Here is a 20584-nt window from a genome sequence, read left to right as displayed (position 1 = left end):
CCAGTCATTTACTTCTCAAATGGGACACTGGATTTTACAGCTTTACAGGGACTGACCTCAAAGTTCAGCGTGTGTGCAGCTGCATTCCACCTAGTGAATTGTGTGGCAGAGGTTTAGATGAGCACCTTCCTCGGAGCCTCTCCTAGCATTATTTCACTATTCTGCCATTCTTGGCATCCACTGAGTCCCACGTAGGAGTTAGTCACAGTCTTTTCATGTTCACCTATATTTTTAAACAGTGTGGCCAGCTCTTCTACATTCAGTTTCACTTAGATTTGGCACTTAATTAAATTGCCATCTTAGTTCTGGTGTTATTTAATAATTAGCATCTTCTACCACTTTGCCACCATGTGGTATGTTCTAGGTGTCTTGTAGTGTACCAAGACTGGTGCTTTTACTCTCCTGTTATAGAGAAAAATGTTACATTCTGTTCTGCAGGCTTGTGTGAAGGGTGGTAGGATTTTCATTTGCTGCTCCTTTTCTTCTGTCTCCAAAAGAGCTTTCTGTCAGAAGAGGAGGGATAGGTGCATTCTGAAGAGTCTGATGAGACGTGGCACTGCTTCCTTTATCTTGGCCTCATTATTAGTTCCTGGAGATGTGGCCTGGTCTTAAAATCTGTGTTCTTTTGTGTTCTCTTTTTGCTGGGACCCCTAATGGGGGACAGTCCAGCTCATCCCATGGTGTGTGGCTGTGTCCTATAGCACGTGCCTGTGTTCTGATGCTGCAGCTGAAGGTTGGTATTACCATTTCTACTTGCTGGCCTTTAGTCCCCCACCTCCCCCTTTTTGAAAGACCTCGTTTCTGTGAGGCTGCTGCTCTGACAAGAAGCAATATGCTAAGCCTGTGGAGTGGTTTTTGCAGTGTCAGACAGAAGGTAACACGTTGTTCTTGCAGGAGAACAAAGGCAGCCCATACTCACTAGGTTAAGTGTGAGGAGGGCTAAATCCTGACATCCAGGGGCTGTGGATACCTGGCTGTGGTACTGCTGTTCCCCATCATCCTTGCTGTTCACAAGGGAGCTGATGAATCCCAGCACTCACACCACCAGTGGCCACATCTCCATGCAGAGATTCTTCAGGAAGTGTTTCTTTCCATGGCAAACCAAGACTTCAGGAAGGTGACTCTGGTTGTCACTCTTTAGCTCAGGTGGTTTACTGGTTTGATGGAGAAAGTTCTTCAGTATATTATGGACTAGTCATCAGATCTTTGAGGGCACAGCTCTGTGCAGACACCCTGAATTTGTGTCCTCTTCCTGTCCAGTCTGTAGAAATTACTGGAGTGAATTTGGAGTTAAAAGAGAGGTCTGAGCAGTAGCCTCTATTAGAAAAGAACAAACACTTTCTTATGCCCATATCTCAGTATTTAAACATATTTTTCTCTTTCATTATCCCTTTTATTATGGTGATCCTTTCTGCTATATAACTTTTTGGCCTCCTTTGGAGAAGAATTCTGTGCTGGTGGCAGGGTGAGTTCTGTGGCTGGTAGTGGAACAGAAATAGAAAAAGTCACTCTACATGAAGCACAGAAATTGCTGCCTGGTATTAAAAGGGGAGAAGGATGCAAAAGTTGTTCTTGTTTGTATGACTTCACTTTATTAGTGATTGGATGTGTATAAAATACAGTGTGTCTCAGTAATTTTGTCATTGTTGCTGTTTGATCCAGGGGTATGCTTTTGCAGCCTGTCACGTATCAGTGGTGCAATTTCAGTGCTGGGTCAGCATGCTAAATGCTCAGTATTGGTTATGAAAGTATCCAGTTGGGTTAAGGAACTACCCACTTTTCTTACAGGCTTTCATTTTTCTATAATATTGAGTTTGCTACCACATGGAGAATGCTCTTTAACAATTTTGTTGCACAATTGGACAGATACAGATTGATAAGAAAATTTGACAAATAATTTTCCCTGGAAGTTATAAGTTTAATTATGCTTGAGCAGAAGTCCTCATTTTTTCTTCAGTGCTTAGGCTGAAATGTAAAACCATTAATGTTTTGTGAGTAGAAACAAAAAATCAAAGGCGGTAATAAAGATTTTTAAATCATGGACAGTGTGTGTCCATTCTTTATAATCAAAATGGAAGATATTCTTCAAAGTAAAAGATGTAAAACAATAGTAATATCTTGTTCAGTTATGAAACATTTTGCCCTGTAATACTGGAAAATTTATTTTATAATCAAAAATCTAAAATTCCAGTGTATCCTAGTTACATGTTAATCTAGCTTTTGAGCTCAGTGAAGACTGGAGAAAAATTAACCAGGTAGTTCTGCAGGTCATTTGAAATGTTCTTTAATCATGTGCTGCTCACTGGGGAGCTGGGCTGTGGCTCCCTTGTCCCACCTCCCTCTGTGCCCCAGCCCGGGTGCTTGCTGCTGCAGTGCTGTGCTTAGCAGTAGGCCATGGCTGTCTGTCAGTATGGGGAAGGGAAATGAGGTGGCAAGTGCTTTATAACTGAAGTGTGCTCATCATTTATGCTGTTTGTTCTCCACTGCCTGTGCTCTCTCAGAGGGGGAGCCTGAAGGGAGGGGAAAGGAAACCTGTTTTCCCATAAGCAGCACCTACCCATGGCCTACTCCATTAGTTAGTCTTTATTGACATCTCTTCCTCCTCTGGCTGATCCCAGCATTTTTCTCATTACAGTTCACTTGGTGTGTGGCACGCATTTACTGTCGTGCAGGTAAATATTTACTCGTGCAATCAAGTTGTTCTTCACTACTCTCTGACCTTGGCTTGACCTGGTCCCAGCAGCTCCCTTTGGGCTGCTGCTGGTTGTTGGAGCCCTGCTGTGATGCCAGGCAGGCTGGCCCTTGCAGGCATGGTTGGCCTCTCTCCTTGTGTCCCAGCTGTGTGATGGCAGCACCATGAGCTGCTTGGCTCAGCTGTGCCAGGGTGATGCTGTGCCATGCTGCCATAGGTCAGATTTCATTCAGGGAGTTAATGCTGTCATTCACAAAGCAGTAAAATCCTGGATTTGTTACGCATGTGTGTACAATTAATCTGTGGTGAAAGAAGGCTAAAGGTTAACTAATGTGCCTGGCCTGCAGTGTGGGGCTGTTACTCAAGGGGTAAAGATGAGCCTTTTTTAGGAAGCAGCAGGTGAGACAACATGCTTCTCTTCTAATTGAACTTAGCTCTTCTGTGCTGTCTCCTTGCTAAGTGTTCACTGGAAAATCATGCAATAAGTTTTGGCCTTTTGATGTGCTACTGCACTGATGTAGTTACTAATGCATTTATGGAATTGTGTGTTTTTGTAAGCGTTTTGAAATCCAGCCAATTTAAGTAGTTATTAAAGTGATGCTTTTCAGTTGTGATAGATACTGCTTTAGACTGCTGAAATTGTTCACCCAGTAGAGGTTCAAAGCTATATCTGGTTTATCTTTTTGATGGATGTTTTCATTAATAGTGTGGTCTCTGTAACTGCATTATCCCTGTGTAGAGAACCCCCAGGCACTGGGGTTCCATGGGTCTGGAGACTGCCAAGCTCACTGGAAATATTTCAGGACTGGCCATGTGTTCTTTATCTTTTTCTACTGTTCATAAGCCCCAAATAATCCAGCTGTACAGCTCTAGATAGAATATTTGGGGTTTGCACTGCTTACCATTTAAGGAAATACTAAATTTTAGGGTATTTCACTGATCTTTCCAGAGACTGCAATAAACCATAGCTATAAAGACGTGTAGCTATTCTGGTGTAACAGTCATATGTGTGACTTCATGGTGTCTGCTTTTATTTTTAAATAATATCTTTCCGTCCTTCATAAACATAGAGAAGTAAGTACTTTATTTTTCTTGCTTTACATTTAACTTTTATAGTGTGGCTTGTCCTCAGAGGGTAATAATTTTCTGGCACCATTAAATTTCAAATATGACTTGCCGTGAAATTTTTCTCTAAAATTCAGGTTGCTCCTAATCAGTGTTGAGAGCATATAAATACAGATGTTAATACTTAAAAACTAAAAATCTTAACGTATAAAATATATTCTGTTTTATATATTCTTATATAAAATATATCTTCTGCTCTCTATAAAATACATGGAGAGTATAGATGTTCTGTATGTATAAAGTACATCCTGGTCATATATTGTACTGGAGTATATTTTATATATTTGTACATATGTTGTCCGATTGTTCCACTTTTGATCGTGGATTTTTGGATGAGCCTCATTGTGTATTTTGATCTTTGTCTAGAGATTTTTTTCCCCTCTTAAAAGAGAGCAGTGCATTAGGCAGTTTAGATCTCAGTATCTTAGAAAAATCTTGCTAGTAATGCTAGCCAAGCTTCTCTTATTTTCCTTGATTTTATTTGTTTTTAGTGTTTTTTTAAACTTGGCTCTTCACACCAATATTTAAAGTAGCATTATATTTTTCAGTGTAACTATCTAAATTCCATTCTGCATCTGAAATGGCAAAAATAGGTCTGCACATCTTGTATTTGGAATATGTCTGAGAGTTCATGGAATGTGCAGGAGTAAGGAGGTTCTAGAAATTTGTCCCAGTTCATTTCTAGTCCTTTGGATGTTGAATTTTAGAGCAGAAGTGTAAGGATATTCTATTTTATGGAAGTGTAGTGCATTGATAGACATTGATTACTGATAAAATACTTCCAGAAAACCTTAGTTTCCAGAAGATACCCAGAAATGAGGCCGGAGTGATGCAAGGCAGGTGCTTTGGTGCGTGGTGGTCATACTCTGGTACAGGTTGCCTGGAGAGGTGCTGGAGTGTCCATCCACGGGGCTGTTGGAGCATGGCTGGCCATCAGCCCAGTCAGCTTGGCAGGGCTGAGGTGGCTCTGCCTCCAGCATCCTGATGGCCTCCTGAGGTACCTTCCAGCCTAAGCTGTGCTGCTTCTTAGGGATGTGGTTTAGTGCAGCCTGAGCTTAAGGGACTTTCCCAACTTCAGTGATTCAATGGTTTTGTGTCTCTAAGTGCTGCTTCCCACTAAATCTTCGTGCCATGCCAAGTTCCAGTGAAGCACATGCAGGTGGTCTTGACAGCTGCGAAGAGCACTGAGGTACTCCTGTCTCTTACTGAAGTTCCCCAGCTCTATGTTCATGTTGGACTAGAAGGCTTTTTGGTTTTTTTAAGTGCTCAGTGTTTGGAAACACAGCATTATTTTCTGCCTGGTTTGCAAGCCTTCCCATTGCTGGTGTCTGTCTTGGGCTGGTGGTGAGGGAGAGCTCTAGTGTGATTATTAAAGTTTTGGGGTTGGGAGGCTTGTCCTCTTCCCTGGCATTTTGCTAGGACAAATTCTCCACTCGCCTTCTTAATTACAGGCATGCCCTCAATACTGCCATGGTTTTAGCTGAAATAGGCAGTTACTTGAGCTGCCTTTCTTCCTCTTTCATCTTGCTTTCTACATTAGTATGCAGGGACAGACTTTGCTTCCTCTTCCCTTGGTAGCCATCCTTCAAAGATATCTCTTCATATCTCCATGTCTGACAGATGTCCCTGTTCTTCTGCAACAGAGCTGTTTCCTCTGAATTTCAGAGAACAATTGTGTGGTGAGCTGCTGTTCCCATTTCACCTCTTCAGGAGCTGGTGTGAATCAAAGTGGTCTTAACTGAGCACGTGCTTCTTGCTGACTTACCAGCAGTGCACAGAAAATCCCCTGGGATTTCGATTGAGGAGGAGACAACTATGACTAGGAACTGAAGTAACAGGAAGAGGGAGGCAGCAGGGAGTGGAAAGTTGTGGAGGAGCTAAAAATGATACAGAGCCTCCTTAAAGGTCATGGAATCCTTGCTTGCATACCTAGCAAAGCTGGAATGGCTTTAGCTTGAATAGTGCATGGGTCATGCTGATCCCAAGCCTCTGGATAAAAAGCACAAATGAGAAATCTTTTCACACAGCCTTTACAAGACTGGCAATATCCAGAAAGTGGTAATTTTTCCACTTTATTAATTTTCCGTGAGCTATCAATCATGAATACTTTACATTAAAGTGTATGCATACTTTGTTGGCAAGTTCATCTAATTACTAAAAATCAGTGCACTTACAAACCATTCAGACTTTTTAGGCATGTGAAGAACCATTATAATTAAACCAGCTATTTATGCATTTTCAGCATTTTGCCCCCAAGCTTAGTAAACATACATATTGAAAGGAGTAGTCCTTTTTTTGGTCCAATACAACTACGTTTTAAGATTCAGACGTGGGTGCTTAGAAGTATTCTTGTTGATTTGTGTTTTATTTGGTTGTGAGATAACTGTGTTTCCACTGCTAAATGCTGCTCTAACTCATCCTGGCTGCTTAGGAATTCCTCACAAGTGACAAGTCAGACCTGTCTGGCTTCTGTAAAGTGGGCTTCAAGCAGGGAAGGATTTTAGATGTTTAATTGTGTCCTTTTGAATGGATCTCTTTCTGGGTCTGTTGGCCAGGTTGTTCTTGTGTGCTGAGATAACCTGAAAGTTGGAGCTGGTTCCCCTTGAGGTTTTGTTTGTTGGAAAGACTTCACCCACAGTAACTAGAATGGGAGCCTAGTATTTGGCAAAACCTGATGTGTGCAAAATCTGCAGGAGGGATGTGTTTGGTGTCTCTGAGCAGTTCCCTAGGCACAGGCATAAGGCTCCATGTCATGTTTTCCACTCTGATCCTACACAACTGTTTTACTGAATGGAGATTTTGTCAGATTCTTTTCATTCTATTGCTGTTCTTTAGGGGATTTTTGAATGGGAAGTTAAAAGGCAGTAAAAAGGAAGAGATTTTTACCTTTGGTAACTAAATTGTGTATGTCTTGCCTGTGCTTTTTATTGTTTGGTTTGGTTTTTTTTAATACCAGTCTCATAACAGTCTTATTTGCAGAAAGAATATCTATTGTTTTTTTACCAGATTGTCATTTCCTGATTATTCCTCCCCCCAATGGAAGTTTGCAGATGTTAAGAATAAAGGAGTGTGCAGTCAGACAAATGACATTGTTCTCTAACTGTATTGTTTTCCCATTTTCTTTAGGCGACGGAGGAGGTCTCAAAAAACCTTGTTGCCATGAAAGAAATCTTGTATGGCACAAATGAAAAGGAACCCCAAACAGAAGCTGTGGCACAGCTTGCTCAGGAGCTATACAACAGTGGTCTTCTTAGTACCCTAGTAGCTGACTTGCAGCTCATTGATTTTGAGGTAAGAGAGAAGGTTTGACACTTCTTACATTCTTTGTGTTAAAATGAACATATCTGAATTCCTGCCACTTTAATTGATTAAGATATTTCAGTCTTCAGCCTTTATTCTGTGGTTATGAAACATCCATTAGAGACTGTTCCAAACTGCACAGCAGATTGAGCAGTTATGGAAGATGAAGTCTGTCAATTTAGACATATAAACAACACAGATTTGAAGCAGATAAACTTTCAATCTGGTGGTACAGTTCTGTTAAAATTATGGAATAATTCTGAATTGTTGTGTACACAGAAGGGTTAATCTCTTAGTAGTAATCCCATAGCAAACACAAACCTTAATACTGCAAGATGTATCTATATGTTCATCTTGCTGCATCAAATTGCTAGGAAAAGTAACAGAATTATTGTAACATTTATAAGAAGTTTAAATACATAATTTAAAGCTGTTAATTTTATTAATAGTCCAGTATTTCTCTCTCTTTGTTAGAAACAAGTGGTGCAACCTTTTTGGTTTCCTTGTCTTTTTTTCTGTTTATTAAAAAAACAAACCCAAGTTTTTATTGATCAATTCAAAATAGCAATACTTGCTTGTATTTAAAGGTATCTCTCCACAAGCCTCTGTGGCATTTGTCACCACATCACATGGAATAATTTAGCACCATGGAGAAAAATCTTATTTAGGTATGAGATGTTGCAGTACAATTGGATTTTTCTCTTTTCCCTGAGGTCTCTCAAGAGGCATGTGGTTGTCTAGGAAAGGAGCCAAATCCATGCATCTCACTCACAGCCTCAACCATAAAGATCATCCCTCTTAAGATTGCATAAAAATGGGATTGTTCATAAACAAGTTGCTCACAATATAAACACAACAGTTTAAAGTCCTATTGTAATTTGACATTCCAAAAACAATGGCTTTCTTCCCTGTTCTTTCTTCTCTCCCCTCCACCCCACCCATAACTCCCTCTGATTTGTGTTTAATTGTAATACAGTGGTATTTTTTCCCTACCCACACAAGTGTTTATACCATACATAAAACATTCAGGTTGTTAAATAAGCAAGGAAACCTGGGAAAGCTGAGAGAGAATGCTCAACTGGGATGGCCTTTAATTGCTGAAGAAAGGAAATCATGAAACGTCATCTGGATTCTGCTGACCTCTAGATTGGTATCAGCCTGGTGTTTACTGAGCCCAGTTATTAGCAAAGGAAACCTTCATTATCTTCTGGTAATGAAGAATGGGAAGGATTTGCACAGGCTTGCTCTCATTAGGGAGAGCTGTGCTTTTCATTAAGAGGACATGGAAAGATTGTGAGTTGTTTCCTGCCTGTGGCTCTTGTGCTGCTTTGTTTCAGGAGGATGTGATGGTTCCCCTTGGAGGGAGAACGAGTCATTCACTGCTTTCTAGGCTGGACCACATCTGCTTTTTATGGCTCGCAGCTGGCACTGTCCAGCTATTGCTGTTACCTAGAGTTAATGTCAACACACCTGTGCTCCAGATGTGCTCCAGATGTGCTCCAGCTTCCCAGCTGTTACAAAGCCACTCAGATGTTGCCTTTGATATCCCAGATGTCTGTATGGGTTTACTGCATTTGAAGCAATTATTCCATTACTGATCAAGATACATATTTGATTTTCTGGTGGTTTTTAAACTTGAAGAGTGGGTCTGGAATTTTTTCTTTCTGGTTTCCCACCACAGCTGAAGGTTATTCAGTGACAACCTAAACTTTTTTCCCTTTCAGTCTCACTTCTGAAGAAGGTTTCCTTGTAGAACAGGAATAGACAGGGATTGTTCGTTGTGTCTTTAACTGTCTCAAATCTTGTGCTTGAATCTGAATTGCTGTGGTGAAAACAACCCATAGAAAAGTAAGAAGTAAAAGCTAGAAAAATGACAAATTGGATGTTTAAATGAAGAAAACTGTAATTGCCCAGTTCTTTCCTTGTGCCCAGGCCTGTTTAAAGTGTTGTCCTTCCCTGGAAGCTTGCTTTCCATTAAAGCAGTCAACACAACCATCTCCTTACCAGTCCTAACGCTTACCAGTTATCTCCTTGCTGGTTTGCACTGATAGAGATGGTGCCCCTGGTGAAACTGCGTGTCTTGTTCTGTTGTTTTGGGATTCTTTAAATGCAGAATTAAAAACCCACCCAGAACAAAACTGCCTTTTGCCCAGGGGAGCTGAATCCTTCTGCTGAGAGGACAATACAAGCACAGTGTGCCTCTCACCTCTGGCTGTTGTGACTGTTGGCCTTGTTGGGCCATGAGGTCACTTGGCAAGGCACAAGAAAGTGACAAAACCTGGCTGTGGGGTTGCAGTGTGCCGCAGGCAGCTCAGGGAGGGATAAGAAGGAAATGCTGTTCTTGCTGGGACTGCGAGGCAAACGCAGCGCTGGTGAATGGGAGTTGATGATTATATTATGTGGAGTTTGAGTCAAGCAATTCCTGCAAACAGTGCTCTACTCATTTCAGAACAAAGAGTTCTGGTGTTGTTTTGGGCTGGCTTTCAATGGAATTGTAATTGAGAAAACAAGGGTTTACAAACAATCTCTTATATCCTGAAAACAACACTCCAGCAAAACTGTCCATGGTAATTCACAAACATGCCATTTGCAAAACTCCAGTCCTCCTACGTTTTCATAAACACTTCATTTTTTCTCATGCAGTCTTTTTTACACTGATTAGAAAACTGAAAGGATTTTAAATAATTGATGATGTTTTTAAAATTCTTGCTAGTTAAATAAGCCCTGCATTTTACTCAAAAGCTTCCTGGTGTTACTCAGGAGATTTACAGCACAGCTAGAGCCTGTCAAGAAACATTATATACATCTAGGTTTGGTGTAGAACATTCAGGGAACCTGTAGGTGGAGTTGCTTAACAGGCCTTTATTTGCAGGTCCAAGTTTAGTACAAGCTGGCCTGGTCTTTTTCTGGAGTAGATCTGATAACACATAATCCTGAAGGTCTCTTTGTGCAGTCCAGAGTGGACAGCAGTTAATTGCAGAAATTTGGCTTTTAAATGGTGCATGTGAATGAGAGTGGAAGTTGTTCATGTTTATAACCACCTTTTTGTTAGATGTCTACCAGTTTGTCATCTTCAGAGGAAATAAACAGGAGATGTGTATTTATTCAACAAAAAACATTTCCAGTTCCTTTGACGCTGTCTGGCGCTATGCTTGTGAATTTTTTTGTGTATAATTTGTGCTGAATTCCAGCATCCTGGTCTTATTTATACTGCTGCTGTGAATTGAAAAATGTGAGACTTGCATTTTAGGTCAGTGGATGATTTCTGTGTATATTATTCACTCATTTATTTATTCCACTTCCATAAGTTGCAGTTCTAAGTTGGATGTTAACACTGCAGTTGGAAGCGCTCTGCACACTCTTAATGGTGGCATTGTGTGTCCCTAGACAAGGGGAGAGGATAATGGAATGTTGAAGAATACACTTCCAGGCAAGAGCACAGTTAAAAACTGTCATGCTGTTAGCAAAATCAAATATCAAATAAGCCCAGGAGATTGATGCTACATCAGCTGGCTTTACTTCTGAATGTAAATTCCCCGTGATCTGCCTGCAACATGGTGTCATGTTTTGAGTGCTTTGGCATATTTGAAATGGGCATAAAGAAAAAGAATCTGGTCAAGATCAGAGTATGGAGGCTGCCTGAACTGCAGAACCCCCAGTACAGCTGCACGAGGTGATGATAATGTTTCATTGTTAACTTGCCTGTGGACTTCCATATTTTGTGTTTAACTGCTGATGTTTTTGACAGGGCAAGAAAGATGTTGCGCAAATTTTCAACAACATTCTCAGAAGACAAATTGGTACAAGAACTCCCACAGTTGAATACATCTGCACTCAACAGAATATCTTATTCATGCTATTAAAAGGGTATGTGCACTGTGAAGCATAAATGTGCTTTTACATGAAATAAGGGCTTTTTAAATGCACAGAGAAGCAGTGAGTTCTGACATGTTTGCTCTTCCTTTGCTATATGCTTAGTTTTGTTTTCTTTTTCTTTGGTTTTGGGGTCTGTAATTTCCCTAAGTAAAGGAAAATTTAAGTAACAGAACCCCAGCCATCTACTTTTGCATGAAATACAACTGAAAATTCTGAACTGTTAGTACTCTGAAGTGCTCTTACTGGGCTAGTAAGATGTTTTCCTTTCTGTATGCTATTTGAACCTTTTTAAACTATTCTCCTGTGATCTTACTCATTAACAGTTGAAGGCTGTTCTTTTTCCTTTTAACCACAATAATTTCCAGTTTGCTGGCCTGTCTTAGACTTCTTATTCGTAGTGATTTATATTGCTGTATTGACACAAACACACCACCACAAACCTGACCAAAAAAAGAATGATCCATGGCATATTGTGTCAGACAATTGTTTATTCCTCTCTTCTTGGAATATCTGGAGTGCTGGATATTGGAGAGTCCTGCCATACTGAACATATGTAGAACTGCAGCTCCCAAACATGAAAGCAGAAAATAATTGCTTGCATTTCTAATAACTTTAATTAAGAAAGTTCTGAAAATTGCAATTCCACTTGGATATTTTGGGATAGACAAGCTCATCAAACATTAATAAACAATTTTAAAAAATGCAGCTATTAATAAATCTGACTACTTCTGGGTAAGCTTGCTGTAGTTGAGGAGCACTTATTCCACTTACTGGGATAACTCAAGGGTTTATGAAAGGGCCACTCATCTCAGTGGGATATGCCTGTTGGTGGCATTACTTGCCTGTAATGTCATTTAAATGTCAGAGGGACAAAAGAAAATATTAGTTGTGACATAATGCAGAAGAAATTATTGATTCAGTGTGCCTTCAAAATAATTTACAAAAGAAGGCAAAGATACTTGAGGTGCAGAGAGAGAAAACTGCTTTTTCAGCATGTTCTCATTGGTAAGTGGTTGAATGGGGGCTGCCACAGATTGGTGCTCACTTTTAGTCTGTGTTGTCACACTTCAGAGAGCTATATCCTCACAGGGGTTATTGAAACTCATATAAGTCAGGATGTTTGAAATGGGCATTTAGCAACTTGCATGTTACATCTGATATCCAACTGAGACAAATTTAAGTGAATTAAATCTGTGGCATGAATTGCAAAATGTTCAGTAGATTTTCAAATCTCCATGACAGGATGAATGGGAGAGTATTGCAGGATTTAATGAAAATTATTTCAGGGTTTTTTTTAATAGGGTAATGTAGTTAATGCTCAGTATGCACAATGATACTTTTCTCCTCAAATTGTGGGGAATTTGAATTAGCTTCCACTGGTTTAGGAGGCAGGATTCTGGAGGTGTGAGGCAGGAAGGCATGTGAGAGGCTGTGACTGCTCCAGAAGCTGGAACCCATGATGTGCAGAGCAGCAACTGGCGCTGAAAAATGGTTTAATGGAAGAGGAGATCTGAATTTATGTCCAGTGTTGTTAACCCCTCATGCTCACATGGAAGGTTTTGTGTAAATTGCTGTCATGTTTAAGCATGCAGCTTTCAAGGCAAATCATTTACTGCTTTTCCAGATGTCTGCAATCCCACCAATGTGGAACAAGAAAACTGATTTTGAGAGCAAAAAAAGTATTTTTATTTAGTTGTGTAAACAAAAAAGTACATGTATTATTTATAATAATATAAAGTATAAAATATAGTATGATATAAAAAGTATAAAATATTTTATAATAATATAAAATACAATTACTTAAAAAAATTATTTAGTTTGTGAAAATTCTTTGAATTTGCTACAATTGTAACCGGCAGCTATTTCAGCAGTATTTAGTTGAAATATTTTAAAATGGAGTTTAATGCAGGAATAAGTACCTCTCATTTTTATGGGTTTGTTTACTTGATAGTACTGAACACTCTAATTAACAATGTGGTGCTGCAGTGCTTACTTGTGAAAGTTTATAAATTTAATTAAATGTAAATTTTTTAAATTTATAAATTCATAAAGAATCTTTGCTGGGTTTTGTGACTAGGTACGAATCTCCAGAAATTGCTCTGAACTGTGGGATAATGCTTAGGGAATGCATCCGGCACGAGCCACTAGCTAAAATCATCTTGTGGTCAGAGCAGTTCTACGACTTCTTCAGATACGTGGAGATGTCGACGTTTGACATCGCGTCCGATGCATTCGCCACCTTCAAGGTAACGTCCTCAGCCTTGGAACTGGTGCTTCTGGCTTGATTTTTTAAAGATTTTCTAGGCCTGTTTTACGTTCTTGTAAAATTCTTTTATGGAGGAGGAGGAATTTGATGGACTGTTGGTTTGTCCAGTGTCATTGGAGAGGTGGCACTTTCACCCTCCAATCTACTGTCACTTCTAGAAATACAATAAATGCTAGAGTCAGAAAATAAAAAGCCTTTTTTACCTTAGAGCAGCGAGTCCATGTTGTGTTGTTTCGTGTCCTATAGTGACACTTCTGTGTTTCTCTGCCTTTTGCACCCAGCGCTGTGGGTGGTGTTCTTGGCAAAATAAGCCTTGACAGGGGGGAAGAAAATAGGTGTGATGTGGATGGGTGAGCTGGACACTGTTCTTCCTTATTTCTCAGAATGCAAAGCACACCTGTGCATACACACAGTACCTCTGATCCCCAAAATCTTGTTCTGGAGAGTAAGCTGTATCATGCATTACCTGAATGCAGGTGTGCTCCCAGTCTGTGTCTTCAGCTCCTGTGCTCCTCCTGAGGATATCTGATGCTGTTGCTTTGTCTGGGGAAATTTTCTGTGGCCCAATTTTTGTGTCCCTAAAATAATCAGTTGTGGGGACAATAAGCATAATATTAATCAAGATTAAATGGTGGGTCTTAACCTCAGTTGTGTGTAGTTGTGTGCAGAGTGTGGTCTTGATCCATAAATAGCTCCCTTCAGTGATAATTTCACAGGCTGTCTCTCTGAGAATGAAAGTAACTCATCACAGATCTTTCCTAAGCAATGCCAAGATCCTGAGCAGCGTCCAGGTAACCAGCAGTCAGGTCCTAAAATAGCGTGTTTAATGAAATAGCAGAGTTTTGGATTGAATGTCTTACGTGTGTGAGAATGTCTGTGTGCTGTTTAAATACTTTTAGTGACAGTACTGGGTTTGTGCTTTCTTACAGGATTTGCTTACAAGACACAAGTTGTTAAGTGCAGAATTTTTGGAACAACATTACGATAGGGTGAGCAGACACCTTTTCATATTTAGAGCTCTCTGGTGCTGTGTATTTTATTTGAAGAAATCTGTTTTATTCCTTGTTTAGCTCTGGTTTTGGGGATTTCCACACAATATTAAATCAACTGAACTTGGGGTTCAGTTCCCCCCTGCTAAAGCCAAAACAAATAATGTTAGAGAGTTTCATTTATCCTGACATTTTCAGCTACATGACTTAAATCCTTTTTGCCTTTCAACAGATTATTTGGAACCAGTTCGACATTTAAGTGTTTAAATCTTACTCTGGTTTTAAAACTCACAGACTTCACAAGCAATTAAAAAAAAAAACAAAACAAAACAAAAACAAACCTGACAAACTTGGAATCACATTGATTTTTAAAGGTTTGTCTCCAGGCATGTTCACTAAATCACAAATACCTCCTCTGAGTGACTCAGCTTTAAACAGGAGACAAAATTATTCTCTTTTTGACTACTTGCTTTAGCCCTGGAATATCTACTTAATAATGCTTTAGGCACTGTTGGGAAACCAGTTAAGAGGCTCTGAGAAATTAGATGTGCAGAGTTGATACTTAGCTCACCTCTTCATCTACATTGAAGCAAATTTCTTCTTGCTGTGAAATCATATCTGAAACTTTTAAGAGATTTTGATAAATGTATTTCTAAAAAGTCAAACTGTATTTAACAGTGTTACTGCCATGAAACTTAGACTACTCATGAATAGTAAAACTTGACAATATTAAAAAACCCTAAAGAGTGTGCAAGGTAAATGTTTATTTTAGTCCTGCCTGACTCGGTGATGTCCTCACATTTTGACACACTGAATGGCAACTCCACTTGGTCACTTGGGCATTTGTAAAAAACCCTGCACAAACTGAAAAATCAATTTGCTCTGGTGAGTGCAAGACATCAGTCTTACTCTGAATGTGGTTCTGTGGGAGCCAGCCTGGCTTCTCCTCCAGAGGGAGCCCGTGCTGTGCTTTCCAGGGTGTCCCTGGGAATTGGGAATTGGGAGCTGTCCCCTCAAACACTCCCTGGTCCCACCCCCTGCCACGGCACCGACAGCAGATTGCTCACAGCTCCATCCAGCCTGGCCTGGGACACCTCAGGGATGGCTGTCTCCCTGATTTAAGTTTTTCTAAGCCTTCTGATGTTTACATTCTTGCAATGAACTTTCTCACACACTTTCTGTAAATAACTTATTGTTTTGCATTCTTTTATGGAGGAGGAGAAATTTGATGGACTGTTGGTTTGTCCAGTGTCATTGGAGAGGTGGCACTTTCACCCTCCAATCCACTGTCACTTTTGGAAATCTATAAATGTTGGAGTCAGAAAATAAACTTCCCTTTTTTACCTTGAGAAGGCAAAAAGCGTGTCCGCATCGTGTTATTTCATGTCTTATAGTGACAGATGGGGCAGCCACAGCTGCTCTGGGCAGCCTGTTTTGGTAGTAAATAATGAAGAAACTCCTTCCACTGCCCTGTGGTCTAAACATTAAAGTCTCTTGAAAGAGTAAATACATATTTTTTTAAAGCTTATTCAGTGTTTAACTTTGTATGTGCTTTAAAAGCCTAAGTAGTGACAACGTAGTGACTTACAGGAACCTACTGAGGTTTCAGATTCTGTTTGGTTTTGTTAGGGATTTGTCTCTTCTCCACTTTGTTGCAGTAATTTGGAAGAAGATGCCTATGATGCTTGAAAAAGTCCTAACCCTTCTCTTTATTCTGTGTTTAGTTCTTCAGTGAATATGAGAAGTTACTTCATTCAGAAAATTATGTGACAAAGAGACAGTCACTTAAGGTAAGGCAATTTTATTTTCTTCTTAAATGCAGAGAGATTCCCTGTATTTTCAAGGTGAGTTAACTTTATTTGAAATGGCTTCTGTAACATCCTTGAATAGTATTTGTTTTCATTCTTCAGACATTTTAATTCTTGGGATCAGCTTACTTCTTTTGTCCAGTTCTTATATATTTTAATGTCCAACACAGACCAAAGTAATTTCTCTCCCTATGAAAAATTGGCTCCTCAAATTTCTTTATTTTTGTTGATTTTTTTCCCTTCAGCAAGTCTGGTTACATTTAAATAATTTAACAAAGGTACACATGATGTGCCTAAAGCCATGATTCAAGTAGGTAAGAAATAGTGAACATTAATGTAATGCAGAGCTTGAAGTAAAGGTGGTATTTGTGAGCAAAATCCTTCTAAACCCTTTAAGTAGCAAAAGACCAGTCAATATTTCATTTGATGTACTAACCTGTTTTATTGGGGTTTTGGTTTTTATTTAAAAGTCATTCTTTCTATGCTGAATAGCTTCTGTATAAGTGGAAAAAATAATGAAGTAATGGGGGAAAAAAGGAAAGACTTTCCAATTCATTACAAGGGGGAATAAGTGTGATTTTTCACTTTCTGAGGAAAAGGAGAAACTGTGTCGTTGAAATAAGGGGAAAATCCACCTGCACATGGAAATTTAGGGCACTTAGTACTGTTGCTGCTTTATCTCCTGACCACTGTGCTGCATTCACAGAGCACCACACCACTTCAGGGGGTCTGAAAGCATTCACATACAAGTTCAATCTTCTGTTAGTAGTTTTTTCATTTTTCATTCTTTTCTGCCTTCAGCTTCTCGGTGAATTGTTACTGGACAGACACAACTTCACAATTATGACAAAGTACATCAGTAAACCTGAGAACCTCAAACTAATGATGAACCTTCTACGAGACAAGAGTCGTAACATTCAGTTTGAGGCCTTCCATGTGTTCAAGGTATGTTACAAAAGCCCACCATGGAACAGAAGGAATCTGACCAGGAGTTGTTTAATTGAGTAAACTGCTTAGCTGAGCCTAAGTGGAGCTTACCTTAGTGTCTGCTAAGTGATTAAATAAAGGGAGCACTGATGTTTGCTTGATTATGATCCATCTTTACAAATAGATATCTTGGTTATCTTTTGAAAACCGTTCAGAAATCACTTAGGGACTTCCATGTGATTGTCAGAGTAACATCTCGCAGAAACTTTTGGAATTGAATGCATGAAGATAAGGAGGAATGCATGAAGATAAGGAGGAATGCATGATTCCTTACAAAATCCTGGCATTCTCAAGTGGTTTTGTCACACTGCATGATCTCTGAAGGACAGCACTATTTCAGTCAGGTCACCTGAACTGTAATTTGAACATTATGACAGATGGCTTCTGACTTTGCAGCAGACAGGCAGCTAAGAGTTATACCTTGAGGTCTGAAACTTTGCAGTGAAGTGTGAGATTCCCATCAGATGCTGCACATGATACGAAACCATGCATTTGCCATAGAATTTAACCATAAAGTGTCTTCAGTGCTTTCTGCAGAGGCTGTTGAGGCTGGTCACCTCCCACAGACTAGATTTACTTTGGTGCTGATGTTCAGCTTATGCCCTGATTTTAAAAAAAAGTAATTTTATTAAAAAACTTGCAGTTTTTTGGTGGGATACTGGAATAATTAAAACATAGTTTTAATTTATCATCATCAGTATTTTGTTAGGTAATATTTTTTAACTTAATCTTTGTTTCTCACTGTTGTGCTCAATGTCTTTTATTTTCTTGCAGGTGTTTGTAGCCAATCCTAACAAGACACAGCCTATATTAGACATCCTTCTAAAGAACCAGACCAAACTTATTGAGTTCCTCAGCAAGTTTCAGAATGACAGGACCGAGGATGAACAATTTAATGATGAGAAGACCTATTTAGTTAAACAGATCAGGGATTTGAAGAGACCAGCACAGCAAGAAGCTTAAACTCCAATAAACCTTTAAAATATTAAACCCAAATTCAGCATTTGCTGTTAGATATTCAGCATCAGGCACTCTTATCGATTCATGAGGAACATTACTGCTAATCTGCTGTTCAGTGAACGGTTTTTGTTTTTCTCTTTTCATTTTTAGTCCAAGTTGAGAAACATAGCTGCTGCTTTCTTGCACAATGTGGACTTTCTTGATATTTGTGTCATTTCAGAATTCAAAGACACTGCTTGTTTTAGGAGTCCTGAAAAGAAAGATTCTAGGTTCGTGAAAGCAAACATATAGATACTAGTTTGGTCTAGGAGAGAAGGTATTCATGTAGTTATGTAACAGGTTGCATGCTTGCAAATCTGAATAAATCTGTATGTTTGCACTTAACCTTGTTTGAGATAATGAGCACAATGTGACCTGTGCATACCTGACACCATAGTATAAGATTATATGCCTTGATTTAAAACAAAAAAATGTGCAGTGCTTTATTTGTAATCAAAGGGGAAATGTATCTAAGATGTGAGCTTATTGGGATAAACAGTTGTCTTGCAAATAAACTGATATTGAAACTTAGCAACTTTTAAAAGAGTGAAATCTCAAGGTTGATAAGGAAAATGTATATATGCCTTTCACCGCTTTATAGAATTTTTTTGGACATGATTTGATTTTTCTGAGACTTGACTTGTAAACTTGGAAATATGTTCTAAGGGTTTTTGTTAATTTTTCTTTAAAGGTATTTCAGACAGTAGACCTAGCAGTGACATTTTGCATTTCATTTCAACAATGCTTGCTGGTTTCTTTTGTATATAACTCCTAGGCTGCTCATTTCTTTAAAATATGATTTAATTTGTACAGCAGAGGAATGTTATTGTATTAGTCTGTAACTATTACCTAATATTGAGTTTTGCAAAATGAATGCTCATATGTAATTGAATACTTCAGATCACATGGAAATGCTGATTTAACAATCTTAAGTACTGCAGCATTTAAAAGGAAACAAACACCCAAACCCAAACAAATTCTTTGTATTCACGTATCTAATGGGGTGCCATCAATTAGGGTAGACTGAAACAGAGAACTGGAACCCTTTCTGCTATGTTCTTAGCAGGTAATATTGGCCTTATTTAATTACACTAGCATTGTGCTCACCAGCTCTGCAAATGGCAAGGATTATGCTAAATTAATATTGATTCCTCTGACTTGTGGGGGAGCCTGCAGTGCGTCATTTCTTACAGTAAATAACTCAGTACAATAGTTGTTTGAGTGATTTCATTCCCTCCGACCTCGAGAAGCAATTTCATAGGTGTCCTAGGATAACAAAATGATCTCATTTTTGTTGATTTTGTTCTTCATTGCTGCAAACTATCAGTATTTATAAAAACAGAAAACCCAACTGATTTTGCACCATGTTTTTGTTACTGTGACCATACAAAAGGAATCTACTAAATATAGCTAAATGATGTTATTAAAATTGTATCTGTTCATCATATAGTAACGCTGAGATCACAACCAAGCAAAAACTCATGGACTGGGGTCTGGAAGTTCCAATTCTGCATGACTGAATGATTGTGAATGCTACAGAAAATGTTTCTTGCTTCCTGTCCTCTTCCCATTTGAAATATTTCACAATCAGTGATGTTTGAACTGATTTGAAAGCCTTCACAAGGAAAATCCCAGAGCTCCAGAAAATTGAGTGTTTTCACTCGGTTGGTTAAAACTGCTCTTAACGTTAGAATTGATCTTTTAAAGGTTCTTAACGTGTCCTTTGCAAACAGAATCACTTTGCTTACAGGAAAGAAAATAGCTGACTCTTCCCAGAGATGCCAGGCAGAGCTGGCATGAGGTGGTGTTGTAGCTCAGTACTAACTGTCTGTTATATTTTGGTTTATCATAGCTGAGTGGAGGAAACATTATTTGTCAAGTTACTCACCATAACATGTAAGGCTTCCTCTTCAGAAAGATGTAGACGTGCTAAAGATTTCTATGTGTAAAGAAGTGAAAACATTTGGACTGGGATAGAGGTTTCTCTATATTAGGCCTTGGAATCAATGGCTATGGTGACTTTTTTAATATGTGGAAACATTTGAATGTTGGCTTTCGAAAAGAAGTTGTATTTAAATTAAAGCTCCTTCGATGTGCTGTTCATATTAAAAAACTTGTTCTGGAAGTGGTTTCTTATCTGCTTGAAGGCTTAAGGTATTACCAAAACATATTTAAATGCAAGCTTTTTTTTTTTCTTTTTTTCTTTTTTTTTTTCTTTTTTCTTTTTTCTTTTTTTTTTTAATAATAAGAGATGTATACAATTGTAATTCTGTTTCCGTGGTAGCATTTCATTTCTCCTGAGGAAAATGTTTCGTACCCAAAAAATCTGGCTGGCCCCATAATTTAAATTAAAATAAAATTTTGAAGAAAAATGTGTGTTCTTTACTGTATTACTGTAGAGGATCATTTTCTTGTGGATGTGTATCAGGTCTCCCTTATTGCCTTAGAATGGCTCAGCTTTCTTCCTTTTAAATATGAAATAATTTTAAGTCATGAGAAACTCTGGCTCGCACAAACATTTTAAAAGAATTAAGATAAAGTG

At 38.9% G+C, this 20584-nt stretch overlaps 1 protein-coding gene across 1 annotated transcript in view; it reads left to right on the top strand.

Moving 5' to 3' along the window:
- CAB39 (calcium binding protein 39) overlaps nucleotides 1-18573 on the top strand; it is a 41103-nt gene extending 22530 nt beyond the window's left edge. The window contains exons 3-9 of the mRNA XM_064435876.1: nucleotides 6944-7108; nucleotides 10866-10984; nucleotides 13071-13239; nucleotides 14189-14248; nucleotides 15973-16038; nucleotides 16858-17001; nucleotides 17818-18573. Of these exons, the coding sequence (XP_064291946.1) occupies nucleotides 6944-7108; nucleotides 10866-10984; nucleotides 13071-13239; nucleotides 14189-14248; nucleotides 15973-16038; nucleotides 16858-17001; nucleotides 17818-18006 (912 nt within the window). The 3' untranslated portion in view covers nucleotides 18007-18573. The remainder of the gene's footprint in view (nucleotides 1-6943; nucleotides 7109-10865; nucleotides 10985-13070; nucleotides 13240-14188; nucleotides 14249-15972; nucleotides 16039-16857; nucleotides 17002-17817) is intronic.
- The last annotated feature ends 2011 nt before the right edge of the window (nucleotides 18574-20584 follow it).

This window comes from Passer domesticus, chromosome 11, assembly GCF_036417665.1.
Source record: "Passer domesticus isolate bPasDom1 chromosome 11, bPasDom1.hap1, whole genome shotgun sequence".
In the NCBI taxonomy this organism is placed as follows: Eukaryota; Metazoa; Chordata; class Aves; order Passeriformes; family Passeridae; genus Passer; species Passer domesticus.
This window is presented reverse-complemented; position numbering and strand designations above follow the sequence as displayed.